The sequence below is a fragment of the Zootoca vivipara genome, chromosome 7 (genome assembly GCF_965207765.1).
Source record: "Zootoca vivipara chromosome 7, rZooViv2.hap1.1, whole genome shotgun sequence".
Lineage (NCBI taxonomy): Eukaryota > Metazoa > Chordata > Lepidosauria > Squamata > Lacertidae > Zootoca > Zootoca vivipara.
The window spans coordinates 62260033-62280363 of record NC_142590.1 but is presented as its reverse complement, the minus strand read 5'-3'; the positions used below and the strand labels follow the sequence as shown (position 1 = coordinate 62280363).

At 44.5% G+C, this 20331-nt stretch overlaps 1 protein-coding gene across 5 annotated transcripts in view; it reads left to right on the top strand.

The window, feature by feature from the left end:
* Window positions 1-20331, top strand: part of SYT6 (synaptotagmin 6) — a 127305-nt gene that overhangs the window by 37920 nt on the left and 69054 nt on the right. For 3 of the 5 annotated variants that reach the window (XM_088674411.1, XM_088674409.1, XM_088674407.1), the window contains exons 2-3: window positions 6418-6671; window positions 13488-14046. In XM_088674411.1, coding sequence (XP_088530537.1) covers window positions 6502-6671; window positions 13488-14046 — 729 coding nt within the window. In that variant the 5' untranslated portion in view covers window positions 6418-6501. Of the gene's footprint in view, window positions 1-6340; window positions 6672-13487; window positions 14047-20331 lie in introns of those variants that run through there. The other 2 variants (XM_088674410.1, XM_088674408.1) reach the window with 1 other exon arrangement.

Sequence of the window (20331 nt, the reverse complement as noted above, 5' to 3'; positions counted from 1 at the left end):
CGCAACTGAGTGTCCTTTCGGCTTTGGCCCAGCCGCTTCATCAGCTCTGAATCTACTTGTACTTGTCCTCCGCTCTTCCTCAGTAGCATGTTGGACGCCTTCCGACCTGAGGGGCTCATCTTCCAGCGTCATAACTTTTATATGCCTGTTGTCTTTGTCCATGGAGTTTTCTTGGCAGGGATACTGGAGTGGCTTGCCAGTTCCTTCTCCAGGTGGATCACGTTTAGTCAAAACTCTCCACTATGACCTGTCCATCTTGGGTGGCCCTGCATGGCATAGCTCATAGCTTCTCTGAGTTATTCAAGCCCCTTCGCCACGACAAGGCATTGATCCATGAAGGGGCCCCATAGACCTAGAGAATCCCTATCTCACATATTTTGTAGGGGCCCTCAGATCAGTTGCACTTCAGGTTTAATTGACCAAAGAGAGAAGAAGCACATTAAATCATTTGTTTTGAATTGCTTGTAGTTTGATGCTATAGAACATTGGCCAAGACCATGAATTCAGCAAGATCACGAATGTATGGCTAGATAGAATGATAGCAGCTAGAATGGGCAATGTGATCAAATTACTATTAATTATTCGAATAGCACCATCAGTGTCTGTGTCATTTTATGAGACTGCATTAAAAAAGAAGTTCCCTGCTGAAAACATGTGATGCAGCGCAAAAGCTAAACAAATGAAAGGGACTGGTAGTAAGGAGAGAGCATGAATGTGATCAAGTGCAATTACTGTATGTACAAATTTAAAACTCACAGAATTGCAGCCTGCAGTCATCTAAAATGATAGTGTGCTGCCAGGAGAAAATGGGGGCCATGAACATCAGTACATCAAGGGGACAAGAAGGGTGTTTGGTGAGATGCATCAAGGTGACTCAGGGTTCAGGAAAGGGGGCTGCTCCACATGCTGCAGGAAAAGGCAAACAAACCTTGAGAGCAGGGGTTGCGAGGATTTTGCACCCTCAGAGGGTGATGTGACCCCTCCATGGATGGTCCAGCTCTGTAATAAAGTCAGCACCATCTAGCTTTAAAGCAGGGGCACTTGGATGGAGTGAAGCATTGATTGGTTGCTGAGGAAGTAACAGGGCCGTCTTAAGCATATTGGGCGCCCGGGCGCCGTGGTGCGAAGATTGCTCCGGCGCGGCGCGCCCCCCCGCCCCGCCCCATTTCCCACCGCGGCTGGCGGGCGCAGCGTGCAGCGCCACTGCAGTGGGCGCAGCCGAGTGACGCCCTGCGCCACCCAGCCTTGCCTTAGAGCCGGCCCTGGGAAGTAACATGCTTGAGAAGCACAGAAAGAGTGGTGCAGTTTTCATGATGGGGTTCTCTGGGCACACTGGCACATGGTTTGTTTGGGGGTTTGGCAGCTATGAAACAGTGTCCATCTGTGCAAGTGCTAGCCTTTCTCCCTTACTACATGGTGGATGGGGACAATTGTAGAATGAGTCCAGGGGCTACCATGGGTGTTCATGTGGAAGAAGGCTCATAGACTTACCTGCTTTTACCCTAGTCCCTAATTTGAGAGCTGATCTGTAACGTGAGTGGCCCCTCTGCAGACACACTTCTACAGTATCGTGGCAGATTCCCATATGTTGCAAGGCAGATGAACTGTTCCACATTAGATTGCACATAAGGGAGTGCTAACCAGCACTGACCTGTGTTAGTAATCATCTATTGCACAACAAATGCCATTAGGATGGCCATTTTTCGCTTTCAGTTAACTTGCCAATTTGATGCAGTGTTGTCTGGCTTGCTCCTAGCCTATTGAATTTTGTGTAAATGAAGAAAAGAGAACTCCTGTCAGGAATCCAGCCCATAGGGATGAGCCTTGGGAAGACACAGTCAGTAAACCGTACATGTTCCCTTACAGGCTGAAATAGTTGCTCAGCCCCAGGTGCTGATGTCTGCATCAGCAGCAAATGCCTAGCATTGTTTACCCCTTCAGACTTCCGGGGTTTTGTCACTATTTACATGACTAATTGTAATAAGAATAGAGATGCTTTCTGGGGATACACATCGAGGGGATGGGGAGAGGGAAAACTCCTTGGTTGACACTAATATTAATGTGCATATATCTCCTCTGGCATTAGATCTTAGAGCCATAGACTTCTGGCAGAGGAAACCATTTCCCCCTTCCCAGTAACTTTTTTGCAGAGCAAAATACAGGGAGGATCAGGCTGCTCTTTCAAGTCATCCAAGTTCTACTGAAGCTGTATTTGATAACTGAGAACATTGGGAACCCTTCCAGGGTTTAGCTCTCCATGCAGCAGAAAGTGGTGCCTGTGCTATGCCGAGAATGCAATTAGCCAAGTCTCTTGGGGAACCTCCACTGTTTATCTTATGCAGTCTTATTCATTATTAAATGAGGCAACAAAAAGACATCCTCTCATTGAGGTGGCCCCAGGCTGTGGTGCAGATGAAGGGACTCGTATTCATATAGGGCAGGCATGTCAAACCTGCGGCCCTCCAGATGTTTTGGCCTACAACTCCCATGATCCCTAGCTAGCAGGACCAGTGGTTGGGGAAGATGGGAATTGTAGTCCAAAACATCTGGAGGGCCGCAGGTTTGACATGCCTGATATAGGGGCATTTATATGGGTCTAACGGGAGAAAGCAACAGCTGGTGCAAGTCTTCAGCCACAAAAGTACCCATCAACTTCCACCTTCTCATTACCTAGAAAACAGCTGGCACCCTGGGTGTTTAGCTGAACAATGGGGATACATGTTCTTCTCCAGTAGATGAACTAAAACGACTGATGCAAAGCGTAATCTGACATTTCTCTATCTAGCTTCTGCTAATGGTAAATTGTTCATAAGACTGGATTATGCCAAGACTGTGCTCTGAGCCAGAACTGAAAAACAAGCCCTCTCCAAGCTGGCTCTCCATGAGTTCATGGATTGTGTTACTGATCCTGCCAGATCTGAGATCAAAACCAAGCAATCCAACCAGATCTATGGTCGCTTCTTTACGGTAATGGAGAAATTTGGTTTTTATGTTCATTAAGATGACAATTTAAGTTCATGTCATGTCTTCTATTGTTTTCTTCAATACTCAGTGCTAATATTTTAATTATAGCTGGTTCCTAAATGAAACCTGTGATCAAATGGAGCAGTCCTGGTAGGGAATGCTTGCATTGAAGAGAAAAGCATATTTCAAGGGATATTTTCATAACAGCTCTAATGAAGAACAGATGTGAGCTGCCTAGAGAGTCTGATACAGGCTCAGCTATCTAATAAGGATAGATTTGGAGTGGTTCCTTTTTAAATTGCTGTTCTGAGGAGGATGGAGCACTTTTCAGTGCACAAAGGAAGCTGTTTAAAAGAATAAGACCCATGCACCTTGCAAATAGATGTAAGATCATCCATATTTATAGTTCGAGACATAAGTAAATTAAGGAAAAATATCTTCCTCATACTGCAAATCATAATAGTCCTAAAAGTGCTTCTCTACTACCATTACCATAGGGCTATGTGTGAACAGATAGCTCAGAGTCCTTCGGGAGAATCTGCCTAGAGTCATAAATTGATTAACCCTGGGTGTAGAGGGTTTGTAAGGGTTGCACTGTGCATTGCCTTCTAGTTAATGAATCAATTTCTAAAATGGGTATCTTACCCTTCATTGGGTAATCAGCCTTCCCAGGGTGGTTTATAAATATTCCAAAACAAATAAAACATAGGTGTGGTAAGATTCATGCTGGTTGACCGAGTCTCCTGCAGAAGGAAGGTTGGTAATTAATTAAAAGCCACATTTACCAGGAACCGAGCATCAGGAGTAAGTCAGAAAATAGCTGTGGTATTCCACTCAGCTGACAAGAGAAGGTTGTGATTTTTCTACAGTTATATATATATAAAGAAAGACGATGGAAAATTCTGAGCAAATGGCTCAGGACCTTTCCCCTGGTGTGGTAGTTTTATCTATTTGCAGAGAGCTTTTGTTTAAAAAAGAAAACTCCATTGGGGAATGTTCCTCCATGTCTTGTTTTAAAGAAATGGTGTTCCCCACCTGCAGTCTGAATTTACCTATGGATGGAGCAGGAATTCAATTCCATCCACAATTCCATTTGTGCTTCATTCTGTGGCATGTGTGGTCCAGACCTCAGAACTGGCCCAATATATTTTGGCTCATCCAGTGGAAATGCAAAATGGTGCCTCCTGAGAGGAAAAGTATAATAACTTAAATAACTGACATTTGCCTACCCTTAATGATCAGGGCCGTCTCAAGCATGTCGGCTGCCCTGCCAGCCCCGCGCCCTGGTGCCCCGCACCACCCAGCCTACCCCTAGAGCCGGCCCTGTTAATGATGCCAAACAGTTTCCATTTGAAACAACTGCTTTGCATTATCCAGTAGTGGGATTGGCCAAAACAACTGGCTTTTGCCAGCTACGGTAATATGGCTGTATGTCCCTGTATTGTTGCCTCAATCCATTTCCTTGATGTTGCTGTGTGCCAGGTAACTTCAGATAGCATAGGAATTTAGGAAGCATACACAGAGGAACCTGACCTACACTTTGGATCTAACTTAGAATCGTTTACACTTTCTTGAAAGCTGTGCACTGGGGCTTTTTCAGCTCTACCTAAAAATGACAGGGATTGAACCTGGAACCTGCAAACCATGTGCTCTCCTGGGAGGAAGCCAGCCACTTAACAGTATATTTGCTTTTTTGCATAGAGGAATATTTCCCCCCCAGATTGCACCAACATTTTCTAACACAGAAAAATCCACTTGACTTCAGGTTTTAAAAACTGCATCATCACCACTACTTTTTAGAAAATAGAAAACACTATTTGATGTCAAAGTGCTAGTCTTTCAATGACAGCCTTCCCCTCATTATTTCTTTTCCAAGAGGTACTTCAGCAATTTTTTAAAAAAATCCGTATGGAGGCATCTTGTTTCCAGGATCTTTTTGACATGTTGATTTTGTTTCCCAGTTCCGAATTCTAAGACTAAATTTTTCATCCTGCCCTTTCTTATAGGATCAAGGTGGATTACAAGAGACAGCCAAGAAATACAGACCTAAACTCTACTTACCCCCTCCAGTTCAGTTATGTTAGCGTAAGCACAATGGCTGTGTGTTTTCCAACGATTGCCTAACAGTGTTATTCTCTTTGTACCTGACAGAGCTGTAAAGAACTGGATTAATATTTGCTTTTGCAATATTACAAGCCTCCCCTGTATCAGAGCAGTACAAAGGCATCTGCTTTCGGGCTGTGTCAAGTGACATGTTTTCTAGGATTAAGAAGTTTCAGGTGCTCTTTTAATCAGCTATGGCCAAGTGAATGCTATGGTTCCTCAGAAGCTGAAGACTGTAGTGGTGGCTACTGAAATCAGCTTTCTAGGAATCTTGGTATTTTTTTCTAATGTCAGGTGACAGACAGGTGGACATGGCCAGCTAAAAACTGATCTAATTGGTCTGGTCTAACTTGCCTCATGTGCCAGATGTTTCCTTCCCCTGATATGGACCCAACTCGGTGGGGTGGGGCATAATACTTGACATGGCCCTGAAATTGTTCCAGCCCTCTGGAAGGAGGCTGGAATGCAATCCAGATCGTTGTTTGCCTGAGTCCATCTTACCACCCCTTATTTAACCATGGCCTGCGGGAGGGTGGCACTGTGACTGGGACCACAATAAGTAGAGTTGGGATCTGTTCCATTCCCAGCCATCTAACCAAACAACTAACCAACTACTTCTGCCAACAAACTCCCAACACAGTCAGCAGCGGGCATGAATCCTTTCCAGGGCACCAGCTCACATCATCAGACCCTGACTGGGAAGGAATAGTCAATAGGTCTGTGAGGAAGCATCCATTCCCAATAGGGTGCCCCACCGGAACCAGACATTTTGAAAACCTAATCATTAGTGCTGTCTGTCCTGTAGTCAGATCTCTTAACATTTTAAGAATTGCCATAAGTTGTTGATCAGAGGAGAAGCGATGTTGGTGTGTGATTTGAGCGGCCATTTCAGTTGAGCCTCCCGAACTAATAATGCTTATATCAAACAGGACCATCACAAGAACTGTAATGAAATAGTTTTAGGAAATCACAACATTCCACCAGAAACAGAAGGGTTGGGGGGGGGGGTGGATAGGTAAGAATGTCTATTCTGGAGAAGTGTTTCACTGAGGAATCTTGTTACACTTTCTTTTCATGAGCGGAGCATATGAAAGGGAACAGACTCCATTTTAGAATGTATCTGTCCTTGTTCTTTCAGGTATCTCACAGACTTTTCTTTTCTTTTCTCCCTTACCTCCCTCCTTTCCTGCTTTCCCACCCATTCTTCCACATCTCTTCTCCGATCCTTTCTGCCCATTTGCCACTGTTGCCTTCCCCCAACCTCTAGAGCTCTCCATCAGCCTCCTTGCAGTGATAGTTATTGTATGTGGACTGGCGCTGGTGGCAGTTTTTCTCTTTCTCTTTTGGAAGCTGTGCTGGGTGCCCTGGAGGAACAAGGCCATTTCAACTAACACCCCCGCCTCCCAGAACTCAACGGAACACGACAAAGAGAACATGGCTGACAAGCTAAAGGACACAGGGACTCTGGGCTTCTTGGAGGCAGCTGTGAAAATCAGTCACACCTCACCAGATATTCCCGCAGAAGTCCAGATGTCCATGAAGGATCACCTTATGAGACGCACACGGATGCAGAGGCAGACAACAGAGCCTGCATCATCCACCAGGTGAGTGCAGAGCATCCCTTGAATTGCCATCTGTTGGATCAGACATTATGGGTCCTTTTACAGAGGTGCTGAAGATGCAAAACTATCCATGAGGAGAAGGGAGCACTGACAAAGTCACCGCCATACCATGCCCAGTTTTCTCCTCCTATTACCTGTCCATTCAAATCAGTCCCCACAGCCTCAATTCAGAAGCATACCCCCTGCAATGAAGTGAAGAGCTTCCTCATTGCTCGCTGTATATGCTCAAAAGAAAGTTTATGTTTTGGGTTGGTTTGTTAAGTTCTCCCCCCCCCTTCCTTTTTTGGAGTGTATATTGATCAAGGTGTTCTAGAGTAATTAGATTTGTTTGAGTAATTGTCATGTCATGGCTTAGAAGACACAATGGTGTGCAAACTGGAGACAAACTTTATTGTCTCTGTTAAACAAGAACAGTAGAGCAGCAAAAATCTGGGGCACCACCCAGATACAACCCAGAGGCAGAATACCTCTGAATACCACTTGCAGAGGATTATGAACGATAGAGTGCTATTGCACTCATAGTAATGTCTCTGCCCACCCCTGAATTTCTTCCTTTTTGTTGCCATTTGCAAAATTGGTGCACTTGAGAAGAAGCAGAAATACCGTATTTTGGGAGGTGCGGCAACATTGTTTCAGGCCCTTGGACTGGGGACCAGTGAGTAGGAAGATTTGAAGACGGATTCTAAATGCTGTCAGGATCCTCCTCATGACCAGGAACCCTATTACATGGGGTTAAACTTGATTACATGAAGATTTGTGGGGCGGGGCTTGCATGTGCTCCCTGACTCCTCCTCTCTTTAAGCCCACCCACATCTGAAGATGGCTCTCGTTTATGTTTGATGCAATGGGCCACCACTCCTCAAGACATCGGCAGCAATTCTCTTCTTTCTAAATATGTTCTTGACACTTGTACATCATTGAACAATTGCACTAAAGGGATATTACGCTAAACCTTTGGCTGGCATACACCTCCTGGAGCTGCAGGATACTCCCCCGACTACATGCTGGTCTCTGCCGAAGGTTGAGTTGAAAGTGAACCAGCTGACATATTCCCCCAGCCTCCCTGTGGGCCCTTGATCTTAGCCAAAAGATTCAAACCCTGTTACGGTGACTTGACCTCATTGTGTCAAGCTGTCAATATGCTTGTGGCCACTTTAATTTTGTTAGGACTCAGAGAGGCAGGGAGACATATCAGTGACATGGCGCACTGTCAGATAGAATTACAGCCTTTCCCTCTCTTTCTTGCTTATGTGGCTCAAAGCAGGAATAATTAGATAAACGGAATTGACATATCACTCACTGTACTGGCTTCGAGGGAGCTGCATCTCAGTGTTCAAGATCAGTCACTGCCTCAGGGCCACTGTAGCCACAGATGAAAGGCTGACCGTGCATGAGGATCCATGACAAAGGAAGGCAGGGTCTGCAAGGATCTGGAGGTGGAAGACAGCGTGGTAACCCATGGGCCACTGACCTGAATGTCTTCCAATACAGGCAGTCTTTTCAGCTAAGATGTGGGTGACTTTATCCATGTTTTACCATGCATCATGGTTGATCAGAACGAGGTCTACCATGCCATAGAGGGCAAGAGTTGCTCAATTTTGCTCAGTTCCTTTGCTTTCAGGCACAGGAACATAAGAGCCTTCTAGATTCAGAGCAAGAGTCTGTCTAGTCCTATAGTATAGAATCATAGAATCATAGAGTTGGCAGAGACCACAAGGGCCATCCAGTCCAACCCCCTGCCAAGCAGGAAACACCATCAAAGCATTCCTGACAGATGGCTGTCAAGCCTCTGCTTAAAGACCTCCAAAGAAGGAGACTCCACCACACTCCTTGGCAGCAAATTCCACTGCCGAACAGCTCTTACTGTCAGGAAGTTCTTCCTAATGTTTAGGTGGAATTTTCTTTCTTGTAGTTTGAATCCGTTGCTCCGTGTCCGCTTCTCTGGAGCAGCAGAAAACAACCTTTCTCCCTCCTCTATATGACATCCTTTTATATATTTGAACATGGTTATCATATCACCCCTTAACCTTCTCTTCTCCAGGCTAAATATACCCAGCTCCCTAAGCCGTTCCTCATAAGGCATCGTTTCCAGGCCTTTGACCATTTTGGTTGCCCTCTTCTGGACGGGATGTTGCATTTTATTTACTTATTTATAACATTTATGCACTGCTGGATTGCAAAAACCTTCAAAGCGGGTTACAAAAGATAAAGCAGTAAAATCAAGAAAATGCACAACTATACAAAAGTGCAGGAACTCATTGTGACAGCCCCCATTGCTTAAGGAGTAAATAAATAAATAAATGCAAGTACAGTGGTACCTCTACTTACGAATTTAATGCATTCCGAATGCACATTTATAAGTCAAAAAAAATTGTAAGTCAAATCCCATAGGAACGCATTGGGAGAAAAAATTCATAAGTCGAAGCAACCCTATCTAAAGATTCATAAGTAGAAAAAATCCTATCTAAACCGCATCCAAGATGGCGGATGGAGCTCCATTCGTAAGTAGAGTTATTCGTAAGTAGAGGTACCACTGTAGCTCTTTTCATCCACTGAAACACACACACACGGAGCAGCACATAGCATATTGTCCAATTTATTAGGACCAGCATGTTACAAATATTTAACATATGTTCCAAATGCCTGAATATCTCACTGTGGGGACCCTGCCACCCACCATCCCAAAATATACCGTCCCAAAGGTATATCTTTGGCACAATAGGATATGGATATACGTATCTGGGAGTAAGCTCCATTGAACTTAGTGGTGCTTATGACTGTACAGATTTTTAAATACACTGAGCTTTCACAAGATTTTCAGTCAGCTGAAATGCAACATTTAAGCTTTAAATTAGTTCAAGCAATCTTGCGAAGAAGTGTTACGATTTAAACTGCTAGCATGAAGTAGAAATGCCTTCAAAAAAAGGAAAGAAGTACCCATCCTCTGCTTATTTCTCTCATTCTTTGACTGGGATAGCTCAGCATGAAACTCTTAATCTCAGGATCATGAGTTCGAGACCCACGTTGAGCAAAAGATCCCTGCATTGCAAGAAGTTGGACTAGATGACCCTCGTGGTCCCTTCCAACTCTACAGTTCTATTATTCTGTTTCTAATGTGTCACAAACAAATTTAGTTTCTCATGATCGCACCATCTCAGATGATACCATTTCTCCTGCTCTATAAAAGGTCCCAGAACTGTGCTCCTCTGCCTTCTCCTTCCACAATACCACTGCTAGTCCAGCATTTAGCTTCTGGGAAGCCTATAAGAAAGAGTGAAGGCAATAGTCCTTTTCTTCTGCCAGTCTTCTAACAAATGGGCTTTGGAGATACATTGCCTCTGAATACAAAAGTTCTATTTTGCCATCATGATAGAACTACCTGATCTCATGGTAGAAAATGGCTAATTGGTAGTAAATAGTTAATTTTGTATTGTATGAAACAAATGTTTCATTTGTCTATTCTGAAACTATGGCCAATCAATGTTACTGGATAACGCCCAGTTTATAACATTATGAGAGAAAGAGAAAAAAAATCAATCCATTTACTCTTTCTTGACCATTCGTAATTTTTAAATGTCGCTCTTGTTCCCCTCCCCTTAGAAATATTTATTCTGAAGAAAGCCACAAACATTTCTGCCAAATCCAAAATCCACATTAGGAAATATCAGTATTAGTCCAACCAAAATGTTACAAATACCTGAATCACTACAGCAAGGCCCCTGTCCAGGGGTATATCTTTGGCATAAGAGGATATAGATGCACCTCTCAGGAGATGGGTCTTTCCAAGTAACTGTGTCCTACTTGCCTTGGTATGATGCCCTCCTGCCAGAAGACCCTTACCTGCCGTCATAGGAGCTGGAGACCTCTACAGTGTCTTCTGCCTTTCTCAGCCTCTCCAGGTCAACCACCTTAGTCTCAAGAGAACATGTTTGCTTCCTAGGTGCTCATTGCACGTAAACTAATTGTGTGCCTTAGCTGTACTAATGAGTGCTTTAATGAAGTGTTTCCCCACTGAATATTAACCATTAACTACACAATGACAAATGGGTAGCCATTTTCACTCACTGCAATAGAGTTCGGATAGTAAGAATATATGCAATGTAAATTGAGTACCTTGCATATCCTCCAGCCCGCGGAGTACAGTGGTATAGTGGCTAGAGTGTGTGAGAACTGACTCTTGGAAAACTCCAGCTCAAATCCTTGCTCAGCTTTAAAGCTCACCAGATGTCCTTAGTCAAGCTGCTACCTCTCAGCTAAGTCATGAGAAGGCTGTTTTACCCCTGGACTCTACATCCATCTCCTTCTGCTCTTCCTTCTTCTGTGTTGAGTGTTAGGTCGTAAGCTCCTTGAGGCAGGGAGCTTTCCTCTTGCACTGATGGTGAGATAGCGGTAGGACGGGAATGATCATGATGATGCTCTGATCTCCTTGGACCCAGAGAGAGATAAATGCAACAACAAACAAATTGCAACCTGCTACAAAAGTACCTGGTAGAACTTGCCAAAGAAAGCAGGGTGGCTTTAATGAAGATGGGCATTACTCCCAGCCCAAGTAGCAACAAAGACCCCAAAAAATACCTGTATGAGAAGTATAAGGATGTCACTGAGCTCAGGCTGGCCCATGCCCTGTTCTCAGTTTCTGCTCATGCATAACCATGAAGGCTGCAAATCAGGTCTAAAACTGTCCTGTCATAAAAGTTGTGAGAGAGACTGAGCAATCGAGTTGATGTTTTGTGCCATTGGCAGATGTATGCCTGCCACACTTTGTTTCAAATCCCCTTAGCCATTCATATCCATTAAGCTCACTCACAGAAGACATTATGAAGGAGAGAAAGAAGATAAGTGTAATTTGGTCAAACTCAATTAGAAAAGTTCTGCTGGAACGTATGAATTATAGAAAAGAAGTCCTGCTGTTACGAGAACTATGCAGAGGTGTGATCAAAATACATCCTCAATCAGGTATATCTTGGGAAAGATGGTGCACTAGCAAAATAAGTACGGTATGTGGTTGGCTTTTTGTCACTGCCTTTTCTTTTCTTTCTTCTCTGATATGGAGAATATAAAAGCACTCCCCTTCCCACAGCTGAGAAAGGTTCTTGTTCTAGGGATGGGAGAGAAATTTTGCTCCGTTCACATTTAAAGGCATACCTATCTAATTTGGACTTTTCAAAACAATATGTGAACTGAAAGCACAGCCATCCTTCAAAATTGGCACTTCTCTAAATTTTGCAATGCAGTTCTCCAGCCAAGGAATGTGTACAAAAAAATGGATGTGTCGTGGTAAACTGTGCATAAAAATGCATATACTGTATTAGCAGAAGCAACATACAAAACTGCATTATATTTAGGGGGATTGCTTTGCAAAAATGTGTTCAGTTGTTGTTGTTGAAAATTGAAGTGGAAATGTGAAGAACTGAACTTGAAATTGGAAAAATGAGAGAAACTGAAATTGAGTTGCATACAGTGTATGCCAACCTTGTGTGCGCCTCTCTCTCTCTCTCTCTCTCTCTGTTTTCTTGTCTTTCTATTTTCCTTTCCTTTCCCTTTTCTACTTATTTCATTGTAAACGTATCAGCAACAGGAAAAAAACAACCCAGTAGATAGGAAGCTTTCAGTAATAGCAGGGATTCTTTGGTAACTGTTTTCAAGGGCTGATAGCACAGAGAAATGTAGCTTACAACAAGCCCCCAAACTCCTATTGACCCATAGTCCTTAAACACAGTATTTCCCCAAGGCAGTAATGCTTTATGGTTTTGGAATATGTGGCAATCCCAGCTGGCAGCCTATAACTCTGGATCACTGGTCAGCAGTTCCTTTCTCCTCTCCTGTAAGTCATAAACAGCAAGCCGTGGGGCTTATTAAACAGACCTCAGAACTCTCAGGGGTGCTGCTATTCCTTTCTGGCTAGTATAACCAGCCCCTTGTAGCTGTGTTTCCTATTCCCACAAACTATAATTACATTCTTTTATGTTGTCTCCAATGCCAAAGATACCACTTGTTCCAAATATTTTGCTTTTGAACGGCAACTTGCTCCTTGCATTCTGTTTGGTATGGATCTTAATTCCTAGAACTGGAAGACCATAAAGTTGTTCTTTTCAAACTCTCCCACAGATCAGCATGAGATGCGCTTCTTTATTTTCCATTGCATGATAGCTATTGAGAAACCAGTTTCCCTTGTGCTTACACAGTTCATTTATGACAAAGCCTTCAGAAGTTCTACAAGGGTCGGCACTATAGTCGTAGAGGAATCAGAATTGTTGAGTTGGAAGAGACCCCAAGGGTCATCTAATCCAACCCCCTGCAATGCTGGAATCTTTAGCCCAATGTGGGGACTCTGAAGTTATGAGTCTCATGTTTCACCCGCTTAGTCAGGGGTGCCTACTGCCTGTGACATCACTGTTGTGAAAACTTCCTACTCCCTCTCAACTGGCTTCTTTAAAAAAATACTGTGTGAGAGTTGTGAGACCCCTTTTCCCCTCAGGGAGCTACAATTCCCAATCAAATCTTCTTCCCAGGGAATTCTGGGAATTATAGCTTTATGAGGGGAATGGAGGTCTCCTAATAACTCTTGGCATCCTTAACAAACTACAGTTCCCAGGATCCTTTGCATGAAGTCATGGCCATGACTGTTTAAAGTGGTATGATGGAACTTTATAGTGCAGTTGGGCCCAGGAGAGTACTATATTTCCTACGTTCTCCCTGCCCTTCCCCATTTTGCATCCTATCTCTTAAGTGGGGTCAGATACCCAAGACAATCTTCTCCCAACATACAACACACTAGCCTTTTCTTATCTCTTGCAGGCACATTTCCTTCAAGAGGCACCTGCCCAGGCAAATGCATGTTTCCAGTATGGATTATGGTACAGAACTACCACTTGCGGCGGAGCAGCCAACTTGCATCGGCCGGATCAAGCCAGAGCTGTACAAGCAGAAATCCGTGGACTCTGAGGACCCTAAAAAAGAGGCAGAAAAAAACTGTGGGAAAATAAATTTCGCTTTGAAATATGACTATGAGAACGAGACCCTGATTGTGCGGATTCTCAAGGCCTTTGACTTGCCTGCCAAGGACCTCTGTGGCAGTTCCGACCCCTACGTCAAGATCTACCTCTTGCCTGACAGGAAGTGCAAGTTCCAAACCCGTGTGCACAGGAAAACGCTCAACCCCACCTTTGACGAGTGCTTTCAGTTTCCTGTGCCCTATGAGGAGCTGACCAATAGGAAGCTTCATCTTAGCGTCTTTGACTTCGACAGGTTTTCTCGGCATGACATGATCGGTGAGGTGATCTTGGAGAACCTCTTTGAGGCTTCGGATCTTTCTCGGGAGACCTCCATCTGGAAGGATATTCAGTATGCCACAACAGTGAGTAGGCGGCTTTTGCCATCAGTATGAAGAGGCAATAGTACACCAATGTTTGGATGAGTTTGCTGTAGCTCCATAGGCCAAGCTGCACTTTAAAATGAGAGCTTTGGTGCAGAAAGACCACCAAGTGTTCTTCTTTTGGAGGTGTGGACGATACAGTGTCAGTTTCAGGTATTAAATGGTCCTTGGGCCCTCATGGGTCCCTTGTTCTCCTGGCTTCTCCTTCCTTCTGCCCCCTCACTTACCCTGTTCTTTGGAATGCTGCTCCTTGCTCTGTTCATTGTGCATGCATACACAGAGAAGAAGTCAAGCAGGAAGGGAAGGAGCAGAAGAGCCAGGAGGACCTAGAAGTGGACAATGGTTGGTTCTCCTGCAACAAAGTCCTGGTTACTTGAGATAGCCATCAATAGCTGCCAACAGTTTAAGCCAGGCTTCCTCAACCTTAGCCCTCCAGATGTTTTTGGCCAGGCGTCCCCCAAACTAAGGCCTGGGGGCCGGATGTGGCCCAATCGCCTTCTAAATCCGGCCCGCGGACAGTCTGGGAATTAGCATGTTTTTACATGAGTGGAATGTGTCCTTTTATTTAAAATGCATCTCTGGGTTATTTGTGGGGCATAGGAATTCGTTCATATTTTCCCCCAAAATATAGTCTGGCCCCCCACAAAGTCTGAGGGACAGTGGACTGGCCCCCTGCTGAAAAAGTTTGCTGACCCCTGTTTTTGGCCTACAACTCCCATGATCCCTAGCTAGCAGGACCAGTGAGTGGTCATGGATGATGGGAATTGTAGTCTCAAAACATCTGGAGGGCCGAGGTTGAGGAGCTAACAACTATTCAAACATCCAGCCATTCATCTAGGTTATGGGTGATTACATTAAAAATAGTAATACAGTACTGTGAAGGTACCACAGTTCACACCAATAGAGATTCATTTTGCAAAATCTTAATCTGATTTACATGGCAATACTTCCACTTCCTTTACGGGTCTTTCTAGGTCAATGTTGATAATCCTGGGTGAGATGTACTTATACCCAGGTTTTGTCAAATTGTGGCAAGGAAGCAAGATGAAGGCATAGAGCTGGGCCAAGACATTTTGCTACTCAAGGCAAAGGAAAACATGGTCCCGTCCCCCGCAATGCCACATACAGATGCTGGTAGATTACTTTCACACAGGTGATGGTACAGCTTTCCCCACCACATCTGAGGGCAATAGGCTGTCTTAGAGAGTGTGGGGCAGGTTGTGTAGTACACACTGCTCTGTCCTCTAAATATCTTGCTGCCCCTCCCCAGCATCTCTTGCTGGAGATAGCTCCATCTCATGGAATCTAATGGTAGGGCTGGCCATATCTGGGTAGCTTTTTGTCTGTTTCAGGGAATCAAAACATGAAAACTCCTTTGTTGTTCAAACAACTAGGCAAGGTCAAGTTGGGCATATTATCAAGGACAGGCCTCTCCATGAGCCACAGTTTGGAAGTAGTCCATTGGTTCCTGGTTGTAGGATCTGCTGTGTGCTTTAAATTCTGACAGCTTTGGCAGTAAAAGGTGGGGGACTGCTCACTATACATCACCATTGCAATTTGCATAGGCTATAAATTGTTTTTAAGCGTCTTTCTTTGTCCTTGGGGATATTGCACTTAAATTATACAGGAGGGACTAGGAATACAGGGAAAATTGTATGTGGAAGAGAATATTGCTGCAAGGACTGGGGTCCAGCTTTTACTGACTTGCATTTTAAGCAAAACTGCCAACTCATATTCAGTATTACAACCCGTGAAATCTAGATATTTGCTTTATTTTAAAAAATGCTGAAGCTATCAAACTATATTATTACATGCCGTATTTTGAGCTTTTCATTACTATTTGAATTCTCAGTTGTTAATAAGGGTTAGTGAACGGCAATTGATGCAGACAAATCTTAACAGAGAATGTTCCTCCCATACATTTTAAGTCTGATTTGCTGAATCAGTTATTCCAGTTTCTTTGCCTCTCCTTTTAAGCACCCCCCCCCCAATAATAATGCATTACTCTAGATTCACATTCTGCACTGAAACCAGATAGGGTCCAAAATAAATGATCTCCATTTCACCCCATTTTAATGCCATACCAGCTCAGGACTCTAGTGCACTGGCTCAGACTAGCATGGCTACTGTGCTCTGGTCTTGGGACAATCAAATGTTCTCCTGTTCCTTTAATGTTTCCTACCTTTCTATTACTCCAAGGAATTACTCTCTGCTCCAAAATTATGTTCTTATTGTTGAATTTCAGCTGTTACTGTGAAATAGATTGCTTTCCCCACCTTAATACAGCTGTTTGATTTCCCCATGCCCTCACCTAGATTTTTCTATCTAATCTGTCCAAGATACTGTCCTAGAAGAAAGTTGATCAGCTTGCTTTATATAGCCCAGCTTCGAGAATCATCTCTATAGATTTTCCTTTTTTCCCTTGTTAATAGATCTTTCCAATCAAATCTTCTTCGGAAGAGTTTGAACAAATTTGCTTTAAATGAGAAGTTACAGAATCCGACAAATTGATTTTTCCTCTTGGAAGTGCCGAACCTGGGGAATGGAGCATGGGACTGGAGCTTTAAGTCTGCTAGCTGCCTAGAGAAAGTTTTAATATTTTGGGCAGAAGGAAATGATGATGGTGCAGTGGAGTATATGGCCTGGTCCTGAGCATGTAATTGGTCCCAGAAGTGCCATTGCCTGAAGGCCTTTCTTGCATCCTTGCCCTCTAAGCCCTCAGTGCTGTACTTACCCCAGAAACAGCACTGTTGTTGCTATGCTTCAGCAGCACAGTCTCATTATTCCCATGCAAAGCTCCCCATTTATCATTCTAATAGCGTAACTGTCTCACAGGTTTTCAAACACTTCTGCAATGTTGTTGTGATTACCAACAGCCCAGGAAAACAGTGAGATCCTTAGCAGATGCTGCTAATTTGTTTCAAGCAGCAGCCCTCCTAATCGGCGTCATAAATATGCATTAAGGCTTAGCAGACCTCACCCAAGGATGCTAATGCTTGACCCTAATGAAGTTCTTAATCACGCCTCCTCGGAATGCTGCAGACAAGAAAGTCAAACCTAGTTTTTCTTCCAAAATCTACATTAGGGCAATGCCTTTATTAGACCAGCCAAAATGTCCCCAAATAGGGTGTGAGCATTTGAGTCCTCCAGGACTTTTCATTGGACTAGATGAGGTGGTAAAAAAAATCAGGCCTGGGGGGAAGTTGGAGCCATGGAGTCTGCCCATACTCAGGAGAAGGAATGTGGGAAGAATTAGCAGGCACTGAAATATGGGTCTGTTAGGTTTCAGGTGGCATTTGGTATGGCAGGGAAGGAGAAACATACTGTGGCATGTAACACAGTCTCAAAGTGGTGAGAGACTACAGTGGTTCCAAATGCTTTTCCTACGGTTTGGTTTCCTTGAAATGGAAGTCAATGAAGACTGTGGGGTCTTTATTTACACATATACACAACCTGAGCAAAAGATGGAGGGGTTCACAGCATTAACACTCCACAGGTCTTGCTTCCTCATGAGGCTTTCAAGGAAGCCCCCAAACCACAGCTCTTGGGATCAGCACAGAGCAAGACATGCCTCTGTGCCACCAGCTTCCAGCATCAACCAAAACTCTCTCACACAAATGAGAGAGTTGGGGTTGATTTCCAAGAGAGACCACCAATTGTGATGTGTCTGCCCAACCTCTCTTCTCCTCTGAGTAACAGGTTCTTTTTGAGGGCTTGCATTGTTTCAAAGGCCTTCAAAACCTGTTTGAGCTAAGGTGACAGAGGAACCAAAGAATTATGTATATACACCATGGGAAATCAAATGTCTCTCAAGCAGCTTTCAGTTCTCTTAGAAGCTATTGACTATTAGGCAATTTCTTCATACTTGGTATGGGGCTCCCTATAGGATGTTTCAACTACTTGATTACTGTAGTGTGTATGCAGATTAAAGTGTGCTCACATCATATTTATGTATATGGCTTACGTAATGACACGGGCTGCTGGGTTAATTGAAAAAACAGGAAAACTGAAACGCTTCTGTAAAAAGAAAGAACTAGACGCTCGTGGTACTTGTGGCCTTGAATCAGGATCCTCCAAGTGAACATAGCACAACACTACACACGGAATCTCTGTCATGCTCTGGAAGTTTTAAAGATATTTTTTTAAGTATTCCACATAGTTTTATCTGTTTCAGATATGTACAGTGAAGTGACTGGTGCTTTTACACTGTACAAAACCTCACCTCTCAATTGGCTGCATGGAGTTATGTTGCACAAAAGCTGCCGGCATCCATCTGTCTTGGGAAACAATGGAGGAGTGCACCTTTGTGGGTGAAGTCAAACTGTTGGAAGGTTGCAGAGCCTGCTGTGGAGACTGATGTAGGAGAGATATGTTTTGTTGCAGCTGGGGCAGACAATGGCATGCAGTTGTTCTGCTGCAGATGCGTCATGGTGCTTCTTCTCTCTGTGCTCCTCCCGGCCATCATTCCTTCTCTGGTCACTGCTATGGATGCATCATGACCTGACTGTCCCTAGGCACTGCAGTCATCTGCAATGGATTCCCACATGGCAGGATTGACGTTGGCAGTCTTCATGTTGCATTTGCAGACATCTTAAGCCCATCCGGCGCTGTGGTGCAAAGGTCCCTCCGGCGGCCCCCCCTGTTTCCCAGAGTTGCTGACCCATTTTAAGGGGGGGGACTCCAAAGTAAGTTGTACGCCGTGCGGCACCCAGGAGGAGCCAGTGCCATGCTTCCCTTCCTCGGCACTGCTGCTGCTGCGCTCAGGAGAGGCGCAGGCTACTGGCAGTGAGGAAGAGGCAGCAGCTCTGGGGCTCGCACTCGGCGGTCGGCCACCTCCTGGCAGCCCTTGCGCGCTGCGAGGGTCTGGCAAAGCACGCACATCGCATTGCAAAGCGCCTTGGTGCTTCGGCAGCTCTCGTCGCCATGCCCTGAGGGCCCCTTCTCTGAGAGGGGGAGACGGGAAAGGCGAGAGGCAGCCCTCCGGGCGGGCAGCGAAATGGAGGCTCCAGGTGCAGCATCGAACGGAAGGAAGGAAAGTCCTTCTCACAGACATCAGCTGTCTGGCGGGCGCAGCAGCGCCCCTGGTGGCCAGGCGCCCTGGCGCATTGCGCCACCCAGCCCAGGCCTAGAGATGGCCCTGTTTGTAACACAGAGTTGGTCTGCCAACTGGCCTGGTGCTGGAAGACCCATAGAGCACATCCTTGGGAATCCTGCCATCTTCCATTCTATGGACATGGCCAAGCCAGTGTAGACGTCACTGAGACAGGAGTGCAAACATGCTGGAAATGTGGGTTTGGGAGAACACATCTTTGTTTGGCATTCTGGCCTACCATTTGATACCCAGAATCCTCATGATGCAGAATCATGTGGAAGGCATTGAGGCATCACTCCTGATGGTTGTGAAGTTGCCCACAACTCACTTCCATAAAGCAGCATGCTCAACACACAAGCCTGGTAGATCTTCATCTTGGTATTGGACGTTGGCTGTTAGAATATCGGGGTGTAAAGCCCTATATTCTTTCTTTTGCCACTGGCTTCGGTAAAGAAGACAGCAAACAATCGTAGCTTTTAACTACGTTTATTAGAGAGCGATGGTTAAGTGTTTATTCTGTCACTCTCCAGTCACAAGTGAAAGTAGAAACAGAACAAAGAATATCCCATGACAGGAGATCAAGTTACGCTGTCTCCTGTGTGTGGGAAAGTTACAGCAGTCTTATAATGTAAACAATTCAGTCACATGCAGCTTTTCCCCCTTGCGTAGGATTTATGCTAACATAACTCTTCCAAATACTCTACCACTGAACTGCTGTTCTTTCTAAATGTTTATGCTAAGGTATACATTTTTTGCACATTTTACACATTGTGCATGTTTTACTCTCAGAAGTGCATCATAAAATCTGCAGAAACACGAAAACTGAAGGGTTACTGCATCCTGATCCACGTCTTAGTCTGGGAAATGAAAACGTGGTCGGTTTGCCTGCAGAGGGAGACTGGACAAAATCCCTGAGCATCCTTAGTCTTTGTTCCAAAGCAAAGAAACAACCTGAACGACTGCCAGATTTCACACCTGAACATTTTTTTTCTCCAGAAGCGAAACCTTCCACTCATATTGTTGGTGATGTCTTGTCCAGGACAAGAAAAGAAAAGATAAGATAAATGAGGGGGAGGGGGGGAGAATGAATGCCTGTTATTAATTTAGCACCTAATGAAGCAGAACAAAGAAGTATAAATAAACCTTTTTATTGTTGGTCCTCTATCTGGCTGGTG